The sequence below is a fragment of the Pristiophorus japonicus genome, chromosome 17 (genome assembly GCF_044704955.1).
Source record: "Pristiophorus japonicus isolate sPriJap1 chromosome 17, sPriJap1.hap1, whole genome shotgun sequence".
Taxonomy (NCBI): domain Eukaryota; kingdom Metazoa; phylum Chordata; class Chondrichthyes; family Pristiophoridae; genus Pristiophorus; species Pristiophorus japonicus.
This window is the reverse complement of record NC_091993.1, coordinates 13,560,656-13,583,539: the sequence shown is the minus strand read 5'-3', so window position 1 is coordinate 13,583,539 and position 22,884 is coordinate 13,560,656. Positions and strand designations below refer to the sequence as shown.

The window sequence follows — 22,884 nt, the reverse complement described above, 5'->3', positions numbered from 1 at the left end:
CCTGTTCCTGTGTCCATATGTCCCTATGACGGCTCATTTGGCAAATATACTGGTCAGGGTGGAACTGAACCGCAGAGGGCAGGAAGGTCACAGTTCATCATTTGGTCTGTGCTGAGTTAACTGCTCTTGGCTGAGGTGGTAACTGGGGTCACCATTAGTCTCCCTATCGCTAATAGGGAAGGAGTGCTGCACTGGCAGAGGTGCCGTCTTTTTAAGGCAAGAGAACAACCAATCACAATTGCTCTGACAGGATTACATAGGATAGATGACACAGAAACAGGCCTTTTGGCCCAACCTGTCCATGCCGTTGTTTAAGCTCCACTCGAACCTCCTCCCGTCTTTCCTCATCTAAATCTATCCGCATAACCCTCTATTCCCTTCTCCCCCATATGCTTGTCTAGCCTCCCCTTAAATGTACCTATACTATTTGCTTCAACCACTGCCTGTGGCAGCGAGTTCCACATTCTCACCATAAAGAAGTTTCTTCTGAATTCTCTATTGGATTTCTTGGTGATTATTTTATATTGATGGTTTCTAGTTATGCTCTACCCCACAAGTGGAACCATTTTCTCTGTATCCACTCTATTAAAACCTTTCATAGTGTTAAAGACCTTAATTAGGTCACCCCTCAGCCTTTTTCAAGAGAAAAGAGACCCAGCCTGATCATCCTTTCCTGATATGTTTACCCTCGCACATCTAGTATCATCCTTGTAAATCTTCTCTGCACCCTCTCCAGTGCCTCTATCATTTTTATAATATGGAGACCAGAACTGCACGTAATACTCCAAATGTGGTCTAACCAAGGTTCGATACAGGTTTAGCATAACTTCCTTACTTTTCAATTCTATCCCTCGAAAAATAAACCCCAGTGCTTGGTTTGCTTTTTTTTTTAGTCTTGTTAACCTGCGTCGCAACTTTTTGTAATTTGTGTATTTGTGCTCCGAGATCCCTTTGTTCCTCTACCCCACCCAGACTCGCCCCCTCCAAGTAATAAATGACCTCCCTAGTCTTCTGACCAAAATGTAATACCTCACATTTATCTGTGTTGAACTTCATTTGCCAATTATTTGCCCATTCTGCAAGTTTATTAATGTCCCCCTGTAATTTGTTGCAGTCCTCCTCAGTATTGACTATCCCCCCGCCCCCAATTTGGTGTCCTCTGCAAATTTAGAAATTGTGTTTTTGATGGCAAAATCTAAATCGTTAATATAAATTTTGAACAACAGTGGTCCCAGCACTGATCCTTGTGGAACACCACCACCGTCTGCCACTGTGAATAGCTACCCTTTACCTCTACTCTCTGCTTTGTGTCTTGAAGCCAGCTAGCTATCCATTCTGCTACTTGTCCCCTGACTCCACATTCTCTGATCTTGTTCATCAAACTCCCGCTGGAAAGTGTGTGAGTGTGTGAGTGTGTGAGTGTGTGAGTGAGTGAGGCAGGCTATTGGGTGAGGACAGGATTGGGATGTCTGCAATACTCTTCACAACCTGCTCCCACAAGCATCTGCTGTCTTGGCATTGTTGCAGAGCAAGTCCTTGGCATGGTACCCCAAATGCTACTTTTCATGCACTTATTAATACTTTTATATCTAATTCCTGCGAGTACTATTTGCATAAAGTTGTTAATCTATTTAAATAAATGGGTTAACAGCTTGTTAAAATAGCACCCAAAAGAGATGGACCCAAGCACTGTATTGTTAAATATTCTGATTTTCAACCTCCAAGTATCTTCAGGAGGGAGAGTGGGAAAGTGGTCGCCAGCACTTTGCAGTGAAGGGATAAATTGTTGCTGCAGCCCTGCCGGAGAGCTGTATTGCATCTGAATCTGTTACTCATGTACCTGGAGTGGAAAATTCTGGCAAACATACAAGATTGCATTGTGTCATCAGGGCACACAACGGATTGATTCACTGTTCCAGCTACAACCGTTAAAGAAGCTGGATATTCTGGTTCAGTTCGGTGCAATAGCACCGACTGCAGTCTTGACTATGTTAATGGTTTACTCAACCACAACAACAACTTTTATTTATATAGCGCCTTTAACGTAGCGAAATGTCCCAAGGCGCTTCACAGGAGTGTTATAAGACAAAACACACAAATTTGACACCGAGCCACATAAGAAGAAATTAAGGCAGATGACCCAAAGCTTGGTTAAAGAGATAGGTTTTAAGGAGCATCTTAAAGGAGGAAAGAGAGGCGGAGAGGTTTAGGGAGGGAGTTCCGGAGCTTAGGGCCCAGGCAGCTGAAGGCACGGCCGCCGATGGTTGAGCAGTTATAATCAAGGTTGCTCAAGAGGGCAGAATTTGAGGAGCGCAGACATCTCGTGGGGTTGTGAGGATGAAATAGATTAGAGATAGGGAGGGGTGAGGCCATGGAGTGATTTGTAAACAAGGATGAGAATTTTGAAATCGAGGCATTGTTTAACCGGAAGCCAATGTAGGTCAGTGAGCACAGGGGGTGATGGGTGATCGTGACTTGGTGCGAGTTAGGACACGGGCAGCCGAGTTTTGGATGACCTCAAGTTTACGTACTCCACACCTGTAGTAAAATTCGAAAGGTCTACTTTGACTACCAGTAGCAAGTGGCATTTCCAAACTCCCAACTACTTCGACCTATACAGCTGTGTCCACTCTGCTGTTGTCTGCACAGCACTGCGCCGCAGTCATCAAGACCCACGGCGCGGCCCTGGACAACGTGGACCATTTCCCATACCTCGGGAGCCTCTTATCAACAAGTGCAGACATTGATGACGAGATTCAACACCGCCTTGTGTGCCTGTGCAGCCTGTGAGGAAAAGAGTGTTCGAAGACCGGGCCCTCAAATCTGCCACCTAGCTCATGGTCTACAGGGTTGTAGTAATACCCGCCCTCCTGTATGGCTCAGAGACATGGACCATGTACAGTAGACACCTCGAGTCGCTGGAGAAATACCACCAACGATGTCTCCGCAAGATCCTGCAAATCCCCTGGGAGGACAGACACACCAACATTAGCGTCCTCAACCAGACCAACATCCCCAGCATTGAAGCACTGACCACACTTGATCGGCTCCGCTGGGCAGGCCACATTGTCCGCATGCCAGGCACGAGACTCCCAAAGCAAGCACTCTACTCGGAACTCTTTCACGGCAAACGAGCCAAAGGTGGGCAGAGGAAACATTACACGGACACCCTCAAAGCCTCCCGGATAAAGTGCAACATCCCCACCGACACCTGGGAGTCCCTGACCAAAGACTGCCCTAAGTGGAGGAAGTGCATCCGGGAGGGCGCTGAGCACCTCGAGTCTCATTGCCGAGAGCATGCAGAAACCAAGCGCAGGCAGCGGAAAGAGCGTGCGGCAAACCAGTCCCACCCACCCTTTCCCTCAACGACTGTCTGTCCCACCTGTGACAGGCACTGTAGTTCTCGTACTGGACTGTTCAGCCACCTAAGGACTCATTTTAAGAGTGGAAGCAAGTCTTCCTCGATTCCGAGGGACTGCCTATGATAGTTATCTGGAGCTCTCTCTCGCTCTGTGTTTTACAGTTTAGTGTCACTTGTTCTGCAAGAGCTGTGGGAACACATGTAAGGAGATGGGAAATCTGACTTGCCTATTGTCTCCAGGGCACAACGAGAGTCAAATCTGTGTTTGTTAACTGTGGCTGCAATCTATTATTTAAAAAAATAAACACTTGTAAAAATAGCTGGAAAGATTTAATAGATGCGTAGTGTACCTCAGTTAACAGCTTCAGTTCATTTAATTGATAATTCTTAGTTAATGCTTGAGAAATGCATATTTGTCCTTGAGATATATCAATTGCAACACAACACTGTACCTCACAAAAATGCAGTAATACCTACAGGAGCCACGATCAGAATCTGTGGCAGCATGGGGGAGTGACATTGGAGCTTTGCACGCGTGAAGTAGGAGTCCTCAGGACGGACTTACTTGAGTAGGGGTGGGGTGGAATTCTGGGGTCTGGGTATTAAGGAGGTGAATCATGGGGTCTGTCAGGTCTAGTAGGTGGGGTGTGTGCAAGCTGAGGGTGAAGCAAGGATTGTGGATTGTCTGCAAGGGGAGGATTCTAGCAGTGCAGATAGGGAGGGCTACTGGTTCCTGGTAGCTTCTAGGATGGGGGTTTCGGGCTCCGTCAGCACTGGGAAGGTGTACCTGGTGTTTGGTACAGAGGGGGCTGGGGGAAGAGGGATACGAGCAGCAGAACTCTGTTTTTCCCCCTGCCCCCTGACTTTTATGTGCACCAATCAGTGTCCTCACAATCCAGTGCTTCCAAATTTCAGATTTTGCCCCTCCTTGGGATGTCCCCACCTGCTCTGTCCCAAGTTCCCACTCCAGCCATCATTGGGTGCTGCTCACTACTGCCACTGCACGTCAGCTGGGAGGCCATTTGGGTTGGCGAGAACGAGATTTCTGATGGGGAATGAGTTGGTGGCATGTGACACCAGGTTTACTGGCAGTGGTGGTTTATAACCTAAAAATGGCATTGATTGTTACCCAGTTGCTGACTTTGTAGGAAATCGTTCTGTATCTTAGTGCTTAAATCGCAGTGTGGGCTGGCCTGTGCTGCCCCTGAGCCCTCGGCTGCTTTGGGCCCCGTACCCTCATTTGCCGCTCCTCCGCCACGATCTCTCGCCGCTCCTCCGCCACGATCTCTCGCCGCTCCTCCGCCACACTGCGTTATGTGCGCGCATTAGGTCCATGCAGCAGATTAGGTCTCCAGCCGTCCTGGTTAACCCTTGCCACTGGATGAAGACCTAGCTCTGTCGAGCCCGTGTGGTGGCTGATGTGCAACGGTCACCACACGTTTAAAAAAAAAAAATCCACGCACAGGCATCTTCCACCCCCTCAATCGGAGTTCAGGACTGGAGCATCGGGTCCTTCATTGAAACATCTGTGAACTCTTGTGGAAGCAAGTCATCCTCGTTCGAGAGACTGCCTATGATGATGAGTGCTTAAATAACACCTATACATTAGAGCTTGACTGGTAAATCCTTGTTCAGGGTCAGTCAGTAGCATTCCACCTCTGGTTGCATTCTGCAGAGATGGATACCCCTAGTTGAGCCTAGTGGCCTGTTTCTGTGCAATGCTACTTCTGCACAAGCGTGAACAAGTGACTTCTCTCACTGTCCTTTTTGGTTTTTGATTTTATTTCCCCTGATGTTTGACCCAAAAAGGGAACTAGTGTATGCGTCCAAGCACCTGTTTGAATCTCAGAATAAAATACTTCCCTATTACGGCTGGATCTGTGAAACCGCTTCAGTAATAGTGACTTAAGTAAAACACATCCCTCTGCTCCATACTGATAGATTAACCGCTCACTGTGAAGGCTTTTGTCCTACTTAATTCCTTGGGGTTAGGAGCCACAGTGCGGAAAGCTTGCTCCTGCATCAGATTTTCTTGTGATCTATATTAAGACGTTTCTAAAGCAGTTCGCTTCCCTCCAAAGTGGGTGAAAATTTCCACCAGTCGGAATTTTCCGTTCTTTTGCAATATTTACGAAAAGTGGTCTATTAGGCAGCATAACATTTTTTTAATAATAAAGGCCCCATTTTCTGTGTGAGTTGGCTGAAATCGTGACTTCAAAGGGCCAACACCAGAATGTATTTCAGTGGCACTTGAAGAGGTTTATGCCTGTATGTTAATGGTCCTGCGCACGACTGCTTGATTGCCGTTTGTGGTCACGTGTTTCCAGCGCTTGAAGCATTCATTGACGAGTTGTCTTATTCTGCTTAGCACTAGCAACACAAACATGGGTGAGGCACCACAAACCCAGGTTTACAGTCACTGCTGAACGCTGTGATGGTGGAACATCTCGGCCTGTGCTGTAATGCACCTCGCTCACCCTTTGATTCATTATCGTGACAGTGCCACCGGAAGAGTTAAAACCAATCCACATTCATGAGTAGTGTTCAAAGAGAAGGAAATCTCGGGAGTATTTCTTGTACAATGTATTCCCTCACCACCTCTCTCTCTTTAATAAAAGGAGACACTATCTATTCTCTCATCAGGAGATGTTCCTGTTCTAATCCATCTTTTGGATGAGACGTTAAACCGAGGCCTCGTCTGCTCTCTCAAGTGGATGTACAAGACCCTGTGGCACTATTTCGAAGAAGAGCAGGAGAGTTATCCCCGGTGTCCTGGCCAATATTTATCCCTCAAGCAACATCACTAAAACAGATGATCTGGTCATTTTCACATTGCTGTTTGTGGGAGTTTGCTGTGCACAAATTAGCTGCCGTGTTTCCTACATTACAACAGTGACTATACTCCAAATGTACTTCATTGGCTGTAAAGCGCTTTGAGACGTCCGGTGATCGTGAAACGCGCTACATAAATCCAAATCTTTAATAGCATGTTGGTGGCCTGCATCATGATGGATTTTCTGGGGTACCTCTGGCTCAGCCCCCAGATCATCCCCCAAGGGCAGATAGTTGCTAAAATCAGGGAAGCATCCTGGGGATATCCATGAACTGGCGACTGTGTCATTAATATGCCGCTATCTTCGAACCGGGGGTGTCATGGTCATTGTTTTATCCTCCTCTTCAGGTTTTATCTTCCTCTTCAGGTTTTATCTTGGCCATTTCTGAAATCTGAATAGAACAGAACTCTTGTCTCTGTAGTGCTTTCATGCCTCATAAAGAATGTAAAGAGAAGCAACGCACCATTATTAAAAATGAGACTGGAGCCAATAAACATGCTTCCCTTTTAATAAGGGGGGAAACTTGATTCTTTTTTCTTTTCCTTTTTGCCAGAAAAGTTCAAAATAGGTGAGCAATGCCACAGTTGCAGCACAATGTGACGGTACTTACCCTGCAGGTTCTGGTGCTCCTGTAGACTTGAGTGAAACAAACAGTCACAGAATTTGCATGTTTTTGTAGTATTCCAATGATACATGCAGCTATAACTGGAAATGGGTCAGATAAAACCACCTTCAGTCACCACATAAATCGTGATATTAAGAGAAAAGTATATTTAGACTTGGCCCGAGGAAATTTATCTCAATCATCAACAGTCAAAGTGGAACATTATTCAGCTTGAAGTGGGCTGAAAGGTAATTGACTGCAAATTGCACAAAGTTTTAATTTGGATTTATTTCTAGTGATTTTCAAATCTATTTTTACGATTCTCCGCCATGTTTTATTGGGTAAAGAACACTTGTGTCTTTGTAAAGATGTCTGTTGTGTTTGCAGGGGGTAACCTGCATTATGGTCAATGTTAACGGTGGAAGAGCTGAGCCATTACGTACCCCAGAAATTCACTTGCTTCATGAGAGCGTGACATTTCATTTCACTGTAAGTGACACATTGCTGTATTGGCTGCAGACGAATTATGCTGCAAAATACTGCAAATTGTGTGGTTGTTTGCGCTTTGAAGCTATATAATTTAAGAGAAATCAAAATAATAAATTTTATTCAGAGTTGGTGTGTATTACAGACTACAATAATCAAACCAATTATCATTTTGAAATCAAAATTCTCCATTTTCAAGGTATCCTATGAAATGGTTATACAGACAAGAGAATGGCAATGTGAGAAGCATGGAGATGATGTCTGAAAATCGTATGTGGTGTACGATAATGCACAATACAGTGTGTGGTGTAATAATGCACAGTACAGTATGTGACTCAGGAATTACTGCTTTGGAGTTTGCATCATTTAAGATGGAGGCTGTTCCTTCACTAAATTTCAAAATAGGCGGGAGGCGCACTGTAAATTGAGAAGGGATCTAGTTAAGATAGAAGTGCTTTGAGTTGGCTGTTAATTGACATATATACTTGGGTTCTTGGAATCCAGACAATGAGGGTGAAATTGGTCTATGAAGTAACGCAAAATAGGTTCCTGGCGAATCAGCAGCCCATTTTACACTGCAATCGATCAGGCCCGGTGTAAAACGGACTGGTGATTCACGATGAGCCTCTTTTGTGCTAAAGGTGAAGGAAGACCAGTTTCACCTTCAATGTGTGGTTTACATTTTATGACTAATCCGTGGGCTCATCTTCATCAGTGATTGACAGCACTATTTGCAAAGGAATTACACAGTATAAGATGGGAAATTTTGTTTTGTGTTCTGGTGGATTACTGTCTGTGATTCCATATTCTGCGTGTCACATCTCCTCGCCAAAAGACTATGGACATTATAAAAAGAAAACAGAATACGTAGCTATTTCATCTCAAAGGAATTGCAGAGGTAGCTTGCTGCAAGAGTCCCCTTATGTTCTAATTCCACCTCAAAGTAATGTGCTGTTTAGCAGTTAATCTTTTATTTTGCTTTGATATCATTTACTCAGTTGTTCCAAATTCTCCTGCTTGTAGCTCAGTGGGTAGCATTCTCACCTCTGAGTCAGAAGGTCGTGGGTTCAAGTCCCACTCCAGGGACTTGAGCACATAAATCTAGGCTGACACTCCCAGTGCAATACTGCGGGAGTGCTGCACTGTCGGAGGTGCCGTCTTTCGGATGAGACGTTAAACCGAGGTCCCGCTTGCTCTCTCAGGTGGACGTAAAAGATCCCATGGCACTATTTCGAAGAAGGGCCAGGGGAGTTATCCCAGCTGTCCTGGGGCCAATATTTATTCCTCAATCAACATCACTAAAACAGATTATCTGGTCATTATCACATTGCTGTTTGTGGGAGCTTGCTGTGCGCACATTGGCTGCCGCGTTTCCCACATTACAACAGTGACGACATTCCCAAATTTACTTCATTGCCTGTAAAGCGCTTTGAGACGTCCGGTGGTCGTGTCAGACACTATATAAACGCAAGTTTTAAAAAATCCCTTCCTGGCCTCACCGCTCTGTCTCTGTAACCTCCTCCAGCCCTACAAAGCCTCTCTCCCCGAACACTCCAATCCTGTGCAAAACCCTTTGCCGCACAATTGTCAATCTTGTCTTCAGCCACCGTGCTCTGGAATTTCCTCCCTAAACCCCAATGCCTTTTGACCTCCATCTTCTCCTTTCAGACCCTGCTTGAAACCCACCTCTGAGCTCAAGCTTTTGGTTGCCCTGCTAATATCGGCACCTTCGGCGCAATGTCCATTTTTTTGATGACGCCTTTGTGAACTGCCGTTGGATGTTTTTCAATACCAAAGTCACTATATAAATGTAAGTAATTGATGTTTGTGGTGGTGCTGATGAAACAGTAGTTTGGTCACATGGTCGGCCACTTTATGTGATTAAACTACTGTTTCAAATAACATTTTGTGATGCAGTTTATGAGTAATTTGAGACATGACAAATAAGTGTAGCATGCTTGGGAAGAACAGGTGGCTTTAGTCCTATGGTTCCGAAAGCTCTCCACCACTGGGGTTTTCCTCATCATATTTGGGTCTGTTGTAGATGAACTGACAGAGATTGATTGCTATGAATAGTCAACAAACCCATTTTAATCATGCGACTACTATGATGCTAGAAGGCAAACTAGATGTACCTCGGTCTTTTTTTATTCAGCAATCCTATGTTCCTGTGGTACTTTATCACCTGAGGTGATTGAAGTCATGGAGAGCATCCTTAAGTCATTTATTGCAATTTACCATGAGCGTGCTAACTATTTTTGCTGGACTATACTAACCCAAACAAGGTTTCAGTTAATCGGAGCCATGGTCTGGTCACAAAAGCTGTTGTCTAGCAATTTATATCAGCAGTGTACAGTAGAGTAGTTTTTGCAATTTGCCTCCCTTGAGACTTTTTGCCATTTTGAAGCTTAAATCTGTCTCGCTTTTCTTTATTGAACTTTTCAAGTTGGCTCAAAAAGAAAATGGCTTAACAGGTTTCTGATACCTTTGGCCTGGCTCATTGAGAGCTGATTTGATGCTCCCCAATGCTAATCCCATTATGAATGGGCAAGCGGAGATTGTGAGATTGACACAAATTTCAAATAATAGCACTCGGGGTATTTCCTGAACGTCTTCTCTTGCCTTGATCATTTAGGGGCACATCCTGCATTGAAGTGAAGTACTTTCTGCATCTCACCAATGCAAGTGAAGCGGTTTTGCCAAATGTTGCCCAAGTTGTACAGATCGGGCTGGCCTCTTCTGCTGGGAGACCAGTTGGGGAGGTGGTGCCTCTCACTGGCCGGAGCGTGAGAGAGAGAGATGGCGGGGGGGCAGAGAGAGAGGGGGACACAACCAGATTTTGAAACTCTTGAGTAGATCTTCTGACTGTCCTTCAAATTTCATTATTATGGGCTAGATGTTCTGCCTCTTCGCAGTCAATAAGCAGAAAATGTTTAATAAAAAAGGTTCACGGTAAAGAAATTCAGCCATAGTTGGCAGTTGGTGGGCTATTGTGCTCTCAGATTTAAGTACGCTTGCACAGGGTGATGCATGTCAGCGATGTAATGCCACACTGTCTGCTCACATTACTGTAATAATGCTACAATGCAACATAACTTCGCTATCACTGTCAATGGGCAGCCATAAGTATGGGAGTTTGAGTGAAATAAAATAATCAGCCTGTAACTTGCAAAAGTCAGCCTTTTGTTGGAATTTCAAAATGCCGTTTAAAATGGTTGTCTATCAGCATACAGGGGCTAGTGGTTTTAAAATACATACCTTGTAAATGTAGAACTTGGGATTCACATCTAAAAGCTGGGGAACTCAAATACAGTTGTCTGGTACTGTTATCAAACAGGTGTTGGATTAAATAATTTGACCAGTTTTATTTTACTGTGAGGCACTCTTAAATGTTTCTTCTGGAAAGTTGATATAAGGCTGATGATCCAGTTGGTTATAATTCGACTCCACTTATGAGCTGTATTATCGAAGTTATTGTCTTACGTAATGTCATTGTGGCTTGCTGACGCTCTCCATTTTGCTGTTTTTCTCCCCAGGCCATCATCTGGGCCCAAATCAAAGGTAACCTGATGCTATGAAGCTCTGTGGGGATAAATTAATAGGTGAGTAAACCTCCTCCTATTGAAATAAAAATAATGCACTGGTCATGATGATCTGTTTCTGTCAATGGCTGTGATAAGCATTTGACTCTAGTAAACAGCATTGTATGTACAAGAACAGTGTGCGAGTGATAGAAGCTGTAACAGCCCACCGAGGCCCTTATCTCTGGGAGACGGAGCACAGTGTGACTGAGGATCCATTATGGAGTAGACAGACTGCTTTTAGCTCCACCACTTGCTGGCGGGGAGAGATAAAGTGGATCATGCGTTTTGCTATAAAGATAATTGTTCCATGGCGTAATTGGAGATGTGTGCAACTCCTTCCAGCTCATCATCAGGTCCCCACACATTACGTAGCCCTGGCTACCTTGACGTTGCACTTCAGCGAACCGTAAAGTGACCTAGGAGAACAGTCTCCCTGAGGTTTCATAGCAACCTTTTCATTTGTTGTTTGTAGTTGTAGAATTCAGCAGTAGTCGCTTGCTTTTGAAAACTGGGCTTTTGTTGTTTTACCCATGTGTATTCTGAGGATTCGAGTGAGGCCTGCAGGTTAGAATGCTTTTCCATTCAAATATGCTGCCTATTGCTACTTGGTCGCAGTATTAATGTATGTTGGATTGTAGAGTTGTGCTTGTTTAAGGCTTAAAATGTCGCTCGATTGATATTTTACACCTTGATGTAAAAGATGAAAACGTGTCCAGAGCTGGTGATCTTGCTGTGCTGCGGAGCTGCCCGTTCCAAGCTCATGTCCAGAATCTTTTGCTGCTTAAATAGTGAATAATTGCCATGCTGTGAATTGCACATTTGCGGTGTTCCTCTGCCTCAATAGTTTTAACAGTTAAAGCCGGATCCTTTTAATTGCTGTTTTTAATGTAACATTTTGTTAACGATCATTTTTGAGGTATTGAAGCCAGTTTTTACGAAAATCAGTTTTGAAGAAAGCCACTTCTGCTTGCTCGCCAGTGGCAACTATCGACTCTAATCCCATTGCTCAAAGTGATAAGGAAAGGTGTTTAAATTGTTCAAGGCGTTAGCAGTCTTGCTCTAAACTAACCATAGCAGTACGACCTTCGTGATATTTATGATATATAAAGAGTAAATGCTAGAAAAACTCATCGGGTCTGGCAGCATCTGTGGAGAGAAAGAACAAAATGTTTCAGGTCTGTGACCTTTCGTCAGAACTGCCTGCCTTGCTGAATATCTCCAGCATTTTTGGTTCATGGTTCAGATTGCCAGCATCCGCAGTGTTTTGCCTTTTGTATTAATGATATTTATGAACTGGGTGCCAGGTGGAATATTGCTGTGTTCGATCCTTAGTAAGGGTGGGCACATCGTCTCATCAAGAAGGAGTACGAACATAAAAAATACATGCCGACAAACGGCTGATGCCCTTGATTGATTTTCCCCGTCACTGCCAACACACCCGTAAGTTAATATTTTATCCCGGTTGCATATATGTTTGCACCAGATCTGAAAGAGAGAAGCAGTCACGTTGGGGAGAAAAATATGTGAAGACAAAAACCACTTCCCGTGTAGTGGCATGCTGCCTCACGAGCTCAGCAATTATATTTTATGGGGTGGGGGGGGTGGGGAATTCAGAATGTGAGAGAAGGGTTTAAGCTCACGTGGGTTGTGGTATCGAGGGTAGAAGGGACTTTGCATTCCATTACTTCTTACTTTTGAATACTAAATGCTCTACTTCAATAAAGAAATACTCCAGGGCGAAGTCCTACAATGGTGGTTTCCCCACTGATTTGTGCCCCTCCATCAACTTCATGTTTTTTTTGGAGACTCACCACAAAATGTGGTTATAGATAGAGCTCGCTCTTTTTTTTGTGCTTATTAACAGCATTCATGAATCTCAGTTGCCTCAATCCAGATTACTTGGAGCAATGGACATGTGACCTAATTCAGGTCTTTAAAATTATGAAAGGTTTTGATAGAGTGGATACAGAGAGAATGTTTTCACTTGTGGGGAAGAGCATAACCAGAGGCCATCAATATAAGATAGTCAGCAAGAAATCCAATAGGGAATTCAGAAGAAACTTCTTTACCCAGAGAGTGGTGAGAATGTGGAATTCGCTACCACAGGGAGTGGTTGAAGCGAATAGTATAGATGCATTTAAGGGGAGGCTAGACAAGCATATGGGGGAGAAGGGAATAGAGGGTTACGCTGATAGATTTAGATGAGGAAAGATGGGAGGAGGCTCGATTGGAGCATAAACGCCAGCATGGACTGGTTGGGCTGGATTCTGTGCCGTATATCCTGTGTAATCCTACGTAAGATACAATCAGTGCTGTCTCAGCCAAGATGGCCATCAGTTAACCAGTTCCATTTGGACTTTTCATTTTGGGTAGACTCTCTAGGGTATGAATTCTGATTGGGTTACTTGGAAACCTTAATGCACTCATGCTAGATTGGTACATTTTTACACCATTGAATGGGTTAACTGCGAGTATAAATTGTGCATGCAGGAATGTAATAGGAATCATTAAGTATTTGTATATTGCTGAACGGAATTAGTTCACTGGTTTTGCTGAACCACAAATCAAAAGCACAAGAGAGGGAGGCCAGGTGACTGTTTCTTGGTCACCATCGCTACCAGCCGTTGGATGGGAATGTCTGGCTTGCACCTTGTGGCTCTCCGCAGCAAGGCAGCTGAGATTTAGAACACCAGTTTGGGCAGATTAAAGCCACATACATTGATGCATTGCTAGTGATCATTAAGGACATTGATACGCAGATACATTACCACAGTGACTACACCACAAAAGTACTTCATTGGCTGTAAAGCTCTTTGAGACGTCCGATGGTCGTGAAAGGCGCGATGTAAATCCAAGTCTTTTACAGCTTAGTCATACAGTCTGAAATAATTTACCATTTTCTGTCTTCGTTCTTTTAGCGAGTTGCCTATTTAATGTACAACATGCACTTCTTTAGAGATCGATGGATTTTACCCATTATGCAGTCTTGCTGACCAGCCGCTGTGACCAGTAACAGCACTTACGTATGTCAGACTATCTTGCGAGGTGTCGATTAGAACTGTTCAGCACTTTTTAAATTAATGATAATTACTGCAGTGGCTCCTCTTTGTAATGAGGTGTCCTCATTTCAAAACACATTCTGAAAATTTGTATATGTTGTTAAATAATTTAAAGCCATATTCAAATAATAATTCTGCACATTGCAAATGTGTCCTTGATTATAAGTGCTGCTTGCTGTACGTGTAGCTCAAATGATTTCCTTGTTTTCAGGCTAGAGGCTGCTGGATGCTTAATGCATTTGTGAAATTCCTTTTCCAGTATTTTGAGAGGCCTTAACCCATTAAAAATGTTCAGGAGTGGAGTTTATATTTGAAAAATTAACTTATTTTTGTTTCTGATCTCCAGTTGCTGATATAAGTAGACTACTGTTAGCCAAGCAGTGACATTCTGAAAATGAAACACTGCTTAAGAATATGTTTTCACTGGTGGATCTTTCCAATTACAATGATCCTCATGATGCTGACCTATCTGTCTGTTCTTAGAATGATTTCTGAATCTTTTTTTTTTAGTTGGGGATTGTGAATTTTTTTTTTTCTTTGCCCATTATTTTTGTAACCGGATTCTTCCTTTCTCTTCCCTCTTTTGCTTCAATCATAGAATCATTGAAAAATTAATCATAGAAGGAAGCCATTCAGCCCATCGTATCCATGCCGATCGAAAAAGAGCTACCCAGCCCAATCTCAATCCCACCTTCCAGCACTAGGGCCCTAGCCCTGTTGGTCACAGCTTTATAAGTGCACATTCAAGTACTTTTTAAATGTGGTGAGGGTTTCTGCCTCTACCACCCTTTCAGGCAGTGAGTTCCAGATCCCCACAACCCTCTGGGGAAAGAAATGTTTCCTCATCTCCCCTCTAATCCTTCTACCAACTACTTTAAATCTATGCCACCTGGTTATTGAACCCTCTGCTAAGGGAAATAGGTCCTTCCTATCCACTCTATCTCGGTCCCTCATAATTTTATACACCTCAATTAAATCTCCCCTCAGCCTCCTCTGTTCCAAGGAAAACAACCCCAGCCTATCCAATCTTTCCACCTAGCTAAAGTTTTCCAGTCCTGGCAACATCCTCGTAAATCTCCTCTAGTGCAAGTGTGTTTGTGCTGTGAGGTATGGCTCTATGGAAACTCTCCCATATTCTGCCAAATTCCCAGACACACACCTCACTGGATTTGATGAATAATCGGAATGCAGGCTGAATTTTCATCTGCCTGGACCAGAACACTGATTATGTCTCAACAGAGATCAGTTAAGGCAGCACAGCCTTGGAATCTAAGCCTTCTGCTCTGTATGCCTCAGTACTACACGAGCTAGTGCCCAAAGCCACGTGGGGTCCTTTCTCTAGCTTTACTCTTCGACTGAAATTCTGGTGGGTTGAGGTCACGTGGGAGGTTAAAATGTTTAAAAAAAAAAAAAACGGAATCCTGACCCATACCCGCCTCCAACCCACACATTTCTGGTTTTACCGGAGACGAGACAGGGGCGGACATTTACATATTATAATGAGGAGGACGTGCCTCAGATTTAACGAGCATTTCAAATGTAACTGTGGCTGGTCGGGTTTCGCAGGCCTCTGATAACCCGCCAGCTAAAGCAAGGTGAGGTCGCTGGATCCAGGAGGTCAGTTATTTTACATTTACTTCCTGGATCCAGCACCCTGCCTCACCCACCCCACCACTCCTGCAATTGGAGACCCATCCCCCCCCCCAGGAGGCCTCTGATTTTCCCACCCCACCCCCACGAGGCCTCTGGTCGCCTTCCCGAATTCCCGTCCCAATCACCCCTGACACTCTGGCCTGATCTTCTCTTTTCTCCCCCCCCCCACCCCCCGATATTCCATGCTCTGACCCCCGATCTTCTCTTTCCCCCATCTCCCCACCCCCGCCAATACTCGGTGCTCTGACTCCCGATCCCCTCTGCCCTACTGCCGCCAGCCCCCACCTGATTCCTCCCTCCGTCCCTCCTCTCTGCAGCCTAGTGTCGCAGGAGCACCTGCCTGCAGCCAGCCAGCCTTTCCATCTGGCTGGCTGCGGGTGGGAAACAGACCTTTGAAATGCAAATCAGGCCCTGCCGTTAAATTCGGCACCAACCCTCCTGATTAAAATTCTGACCTATGTTTTTGTTGTAAAAAGTTTAAATTGTTCGATAGCTCAGATGCAGCTCAATGTAAAAGACATTTTAAAAATATAGACACTTGAAATGGCGTGGAAAAAAGTGTGTCCAACAGCAAAAGTGAAAGCAGATTTATGTCCGAAACTCTGACCCTGATTCAACATATAAAAGCGGAACAAAGAAGTACTCAGAGCCTCGGTTGATTGGCAGGAGTTACAGGTGAGCTGTTCTGTCGAAACTCCGACTCCATTCACTCAGCATCTTTCTCCCTGTGCTGTGATCAGAAACTGGCCTCGTGTGGCACTCCTGTGCTGCTTATGGGAGACTATTTTAATATATCGGTGATATTTTTACTGGGAAAAAGAATACAGGCTACTCGTAGTGGATAGTGCTATTGAATAATAGAATTTCCATAATTTTTCTATCAGCATGCAGACCCAGAAATCCAGAGGTCAGTAATGTCACTACTGCTAGCATTTACTCTCTCAGATTAATATTCGATTGGTTGATCGCATTTGTGGTGTATTTTGACCCATTCATTTTTTTTTTTTTTTTAAAGTGTTTTGCGGTAATCTCTTTATGGTTTTCAAGTTGATGCAGATCAAAATTAAATGTGCTGTAAATTCAAGTTGATTGTAAAAAAAAAGGGACTGCAGATTTTATATTCTAAGCGCTCGCTCCCCAAAACCAACCCTCCTTCCCTTGAGTTGATCTATAATAACAAATCCTTCCCGGGGATTTTAATACATTTGTAATAATGATTAATCCGACACCAAGAAGCTGTGCGCATAATGAAATAAGTTAGCTCGGAAAAAGTTCTCCCTACTGGTTTGATGAATGAAGGAGCTATTTAATTAGAAGTGGATTTTGAAGAGTATTGACATGTATTATGACAAACCATACAGTAAGGCAGGCACACTGCATTCAGATTAGCAAAACAAATCTGTAGCACGGATGTATCCAAAGATATTTTTGGCATTTCTGGTTCATCAGCCTTACAGTTCAGTTCTGGGATTACAGATTGCCCGTCACTCTGTGCTGCACATGTAGTTCTGTTTCTGGCCAATAATCCGTTGGAAAGTGTCATGTATTTGCTTCATGGACTCTTTGCTCAAGAATTCATAGCAACACATTGCTATGAAAAACTAATTGGTTTATTAACAAAGGTTTAACATTCACACTACACCTTACCAGTTCATCCACTAGGCTCACAACTGCATACCTCATCGTGGATGAGCAAGACCCAACTGACTGGGGTTTTATTGAGTTTTGTAAACATCACGTGATTGGCTAAGGCACTCACAATGCAACAGCTCTATAACTATTTTGAAAAATAACCTCAAATCAACTTTAAATCAAGTGCCCCTTTTTTTTTTGAGTGCACCAAAAACCACAATTTAACAATTGGAAATTGAAGGGAACCTTTGTCAAATCAAATCAAATTAAATTCTGTTCCCAGGAAACAGCTCCACAAACCTGTGAGCATACTCGCAGGTGCATACATTGTACTACTCAACTTTTTTTTAGAAGCAAGCTATTTATCCAATATTTCAAAAGATTATTTATCATGATTACAGTTTTACAAATTCGACTACTGAGCCTGAATATCTTGTTGTAAACTTTTAGCTTCCTCCTGCTCCAACCCCATTTCTTTGCAATTGGCTGGCAGTGTCACTCACAATGCAACAGCTCCACAAACCTGTGAGCATACTCGCAGGTGCATACATTACAGAAAGACAGTCTTACTTTGACAAGGGTGCCCTGCACAGAGAGTGCTATTTAAACTTGCTATAAGATCAGTATATTACAAAACACAACTTATGCAGGATTCTGTTGGGCCAGTCATTTCTAAAGGTGCAAGCTCAAATGGTGAAATAACAAGAAAAAAAAATATCTCCACTAATTTCTCTTTTGCAAGCATTGGTTGCTCTCTGATACCTCGCCCATTATGAATGTTGGTGCTTGGAGACGATCAACAGGTTTTTCAATGGTGGAGTGCAGTCCAGCCTGATCCTGTCCACATAGACTGACCAACATCCAATCAGGAGAGCCCTGACCAGTTGTTTTCGTTCTCCTCCTGTTCCTTATCACAGTGGGCTGATGGCAATTGTATTGTTCTACCCAAACTTAGAAAAGCATTGACATCGAGTCCTTCGCCACCTCTTATGATCACAGTCCAACCACTCACTTAACATCTATATATGAATCACATCGCATTAATGTATGGGTCCCTTCCAATTATTATAGGTTAACTTGTAACTAGTCAGGAATCTGGTAGCTAAATGAATCAGGAAGAAATGGAATGGCCTCCTTGTGAGCTGCATGACTCTGGTGGATGTATAGTTAATTGTCCACACAGCGAGCAAGTTACCTCATACGCTTCCTCTTACTGCTGCGTTGGTTTCAAAATCTCTGGTCCCAGGAGTGCAATGGAATGAGATCACAATAATTGCCGTCTTTGATCATTGCCCACGTTCGCTTCAGTCGGACTGAACTCTGATGTTAATAAGTCACCTGGGACATGGCTGACTGAGCTGTTCCTCCATAATCCTCAATTTGTGGAGGTAAGCTCCGCAGGGTTTGAAGGCTATTTACAGGTCATTGATGAGCCTTAAAACCTGTATCATGCCTCTATGGAAGCAGGGAAAGCTTTTTTAAGATCCAGAAATGCTTCGCTTACTTCCCATCAGAAGAAAGGCAATCTGAAGTAAATTGTGCAGCAGAAAGGATAAGCAAATGTCTAGAATGAGTAGTTGTATTAGTCTAATCTAATATATTAACCTTATAGAAGCAGTGTTCAAATGTCTGTCATCTTTAGTGTTTCATCATTTTAGCTGTCTAGATTTTCCTCCGATAATGATATCCAGGTGCTGCATGTGGTGAATGTCAATATTTATGGTGAAGCTATCTGCCAATGAGATGAGTGAAGTGATTCAGTCTCTGCTGCTCAAATCTCCCAACACTCAAGCTTAACAGCTGAAGTATCTATATCTTCAAATGCACTGTTAGCACGCGTCTGTTTCCATTCTTATCTATCTAATTGTAGCCAGAAAATCTCCAGCAATGGCTTCTCTTCCCGCCCCCGCATCGTTACCTCTGGTGTCCCCTAAGGATCTATCCTTGGCCCCCTCCTGTTTCTCATCTATTCGCGGCCCCTTGGCGACATCATCCGAAAACACGGCGTCAGTTTCCACATGTACGCTGACCAGCTCTACCTCACCACCACTTCTCTCAACCCCTCCACCGTCTCTAAATTGTCAGACTGCTTGTCCGACATAGAGTACTGAATGAGCAGAAATTTTCTCCAATTAAACATTGGGAAAACCGAAGGCATTGGGCTAGCCGTTCGGCACATAATCGCCCATTTCGCGCTGAGATTCAGGTTATCGCCCATATTTGATAATAAATGGAAACTGGCTCTCGATTATCGTCCATTTATCGCCGGTGCAACTTTTGGCATAAGGGAATGAGCTGAATCGCCCGACCTATTTTAAAAAAACATATGACGTCATCACTCGTGCAAGGCCCATAATACTGTTTATAATGGAAACTAGCGCTCGATTATTGCCCCGATTATCCCCGAGAGCTACTTTCAGCATTTTGCCCATATTGCGCCCAAATGATCGCTGGCCCAAAAAGACACTCAAGAAAAGTTGCAATCACCTGATCTTAACCCAGCAGTATGGAGGAAGTTTAATAAAAGGCTGCTTGAAGTGATTGGAAGCATTGAAGTAATTTGTGAGTGATTTTAAGGGTGTTTTTCAATCTTGTCAATTATCACATTGTGGTTAATTTCCCGTTTATATTGTATTTGTTGAGGACAATTTAAGAAGACAGATTAGGTCATTTATAGTATTTATAGTAATTTCTCAACCAATATTGATGACTAATCACATGCTGCAGAATAGAGATGGGAGAAGGTTCATTGAAGAGCATTATGGCCCAATAAAAGAGGTGGCAGACTGCTGAGGAGGAGGAGACCTTGCACCCAACGCATTTGCAGGGATAAGCGATCATACCTGGACTTGTCCGATAACATGTGCGTTAGAAGGCTGCGATTCCAAAAGGAGTTCATCAGTGAGATATGCCAGCTAGTTAAGGGAGATCTGCAGTCTACCAGCACCATCGGGACGACACTGCCCGTTGAGGTTAAGGTTCCTGCGGCACTTTCCTTCTACGCATCGGGCTCCTTTCAGACCTCAGCTGGCGACATTTGCTGCATCTCTTAGCACATCAAACATTGTTGCATTTGACAAATAACTAAAGCCCTTTACGCACACAGGATGGACTTTATAAACTTCCCTATGACCAGGGAGACACGGAATGGGAGGGCTTTGGGGTTCTCGAGAATATCAAACTTCCCCAAGGTGCAGGGAGCAATAGACTGTATGCATATCGCCTTGTGAGCACCTTTACAGGATGCAGAGGTGTTTTGGAACTGAAAGGGATTCCATTCCCTGAATGTGCAGCTCGTTGTCAACCACAAGCAAATAATCATGGCAGTAAATGCTCATTTTCCAGGGAGCATCCATGATGCACACATCTTGCATGAGAGCACTGTCTCTGACCTGTTTAAGAGTCAGCCACGAGGTCACGGTTGGATGCTGGGCGATAAAGGATATGGCTTTGCCAGCTGACTCATGACTCCCCCCCCCCCCCCGCCCCGTGTGTAAGCCCCAGACAGAAGCCGAAATGCGCTACAACAAAAACATAGAAACATAGAAAATAGGTGCAGGAGCAGGCCATTCAGCCCTTCTAGCCTGCACCGCCATTCAATGAGTTCATGGCTGAACATGAAACTTCAGTACCCACTTCCTGCTTTCACGCCATACCCCTTGATCCCCCGAGTAGTAAGGACTTCATCTAACTCCCTTTTGAATATATTTAGTGAATTGGCCTCAACTACTTCCTGTGGTAGAGAATTCCACAGGTTCACCACTCTCTGGGTGAAGAAGTTTCTCCTTATCTCGGTCCTAAATGGCTTACCCCTTATCCTTAGACTGTGACCCCTGGTTCTGGACTTCCCCAACATTGGGAACATTCTTCCTGCATCCAACCTGTCCAAACCCGTCAGAATTTTAAACGTTTCTATGAGGTCCCCTCTCACTCTTCTGAACTCCAGTGAATACAAGCCCAGTTGATCCAGTCTTTCTTGATAGGTCAGTCCCACCATCCCGGGAATCAGTCTGGTGAATCTTCGCTGCACTCCCTCAATAGCAAGTATGTCCTTCCTCAAGTTAGGAGACCAAAACTGTACACAATACTCCAGGTGTGGCCTCACCAAGGCCCTGTACAACTGTAGCAACACCTCCCTGCCCCTGTACTCAAATCCCCTCGCTATGAAGGCCAACATGCCATTTGCTTTCTTAACCGCCTGCTGTACCTGCATGCCAACCTTCAATGACTGATGTACCATGACACCCAGGTCTCGTTGCACCTTCCCTTTTCCTAATCTGTCACCATTCAGATAATAGTCTGTCTCTCTGTTTTTACCACCAAAGTGGATAACCTCACATTTATCCACATTATACTTCATCTGCCACGCATTTGCCCACTCACCTAACCTATCCAAGTCACTCTGTAGCCTCATAGCATCCTCCTCGCAGCTCACACTGCCACCCAACTTAGTGTCATCCGCAAATTTGGAGATACTACATTTAATCCCCTCGTCTAAATCATTAATGTACAATGTAAACAGCTGGGGCCCCAGCACAGAACCCTGCGGTACCCCACTAGTCACTGCCTGCCATTCCGAAAAGTACCCATTTACTCCTACTCTTTGCTTCCTGTCTGACAACCAGTTCTCAATCCACGTCAGCACACTACCCCCAATCCCATGTGCTTTAACTTTGCACATTAATCTCCTGTGTGGGACCTTGTCGAAAGCCTTCTGAAAGTCCAAATATACCACATCAACTGGTACTCCTTTGTCCACTTTATTGGAAACATCCTCAAAAAATTCCAGAAGATTTGTCAAGCATGATCTCCCTTTCTCAAATCCATGCTGACTTGCACCTATCATGTCACCATTTTCCAAATGCGCTGCTATGACATCCTTAATAATTGATTCCATCATTTTACCCACTACTGAGGTCAGGCTGACCGGTCTATAATTCCCTGCTTTCTCTCTCCCTCCTTTTTTAAAAAGTGGGGTTACATTGGCTACCCTCCACTCGATAGGAACTGATCCAGAGTCAATGGAATGTTGGAAAATGACTGTCAATGCATCCGCTATTTCCAAGGCCACCTCCTTAAGTACTCTGGGATGCAGTCCATCAGGCCCTGGGGATTTATCGGCCTTCAATCCCATCAATTTCCCCAACACAATTTCCCGACTAATAAAGATTTCCCTCAGTTCCTCCTCCTTAATAGACCCTCTGACCACTTTTATATCCGGAAGGTTGTTTGTGTCCTCCTTAGTGAATACTGAACCAAAGTACTTGTTCAATTGGTCTGCCATTTCTTTGTTCCCCGTTATGACTTCCCCTGCTTCTGACTGCAGGGGACCTACGTTTGTCTTTACTAACCTCTTTCTCTTTACATACCTATAGAAACTTTTGCAATCCGCCTTAATGTTCCCTGCAAGCTTCTTCTCGTACTCCATTTTCCCTACCCTAATCAAACCCTTTGTCCTCCTCTGCTGAGTTCTAAATTTCTCCCAGTCCCCAGGTTCGCTGCTATTTCTGGCCAATTTGTATGCCACTTCCTTGGCTTTAATACTATCCCTGATTTCCCTTGATAGCCACGGTTGAGCCACCTTCCCTTTTTTATTTTTACGCCAGACAGGAATGTACAATTGTTGTAATTCATCCATGCGTTCTCTAAATGTCTGCCATTGCCCATCCAC

General features: G+C 44.0%; 1 protein-coding gene across 4 annotated transcripts in view; it reads left to right on the top strand.

Annotated features, from left to right (window-relative positions):
* The window catches only part of atp8b4 (ATPase phospholipid transporting 8B4), a 279,883-nt gene that overhangs the window by 82,153 nt on the left and 174,846 nt on the right, over positions 1-22,884 (top strand). For 3 of the 4 annotated variants that reach the window (XM_070858401.1, XM_070858399.1, XM_070858400.1), the window contains exon 3: positions 10,822-10,887. In XM_070858401.1, the coding sequence (XP_070714502.1) occupies positions 10,860-10,887 (28 nt within the window). In that variant the 5' untranslated portion in view covers positions 10,822-10,859. Of the gene's footprint in view, positions 1-8,953; positions 9,096-10,821; positions 10,888-22,884 lie in introns of all 4 variants that reach the window. The other variant, XM_070858402.1, reaches the window with a different exon arrangement.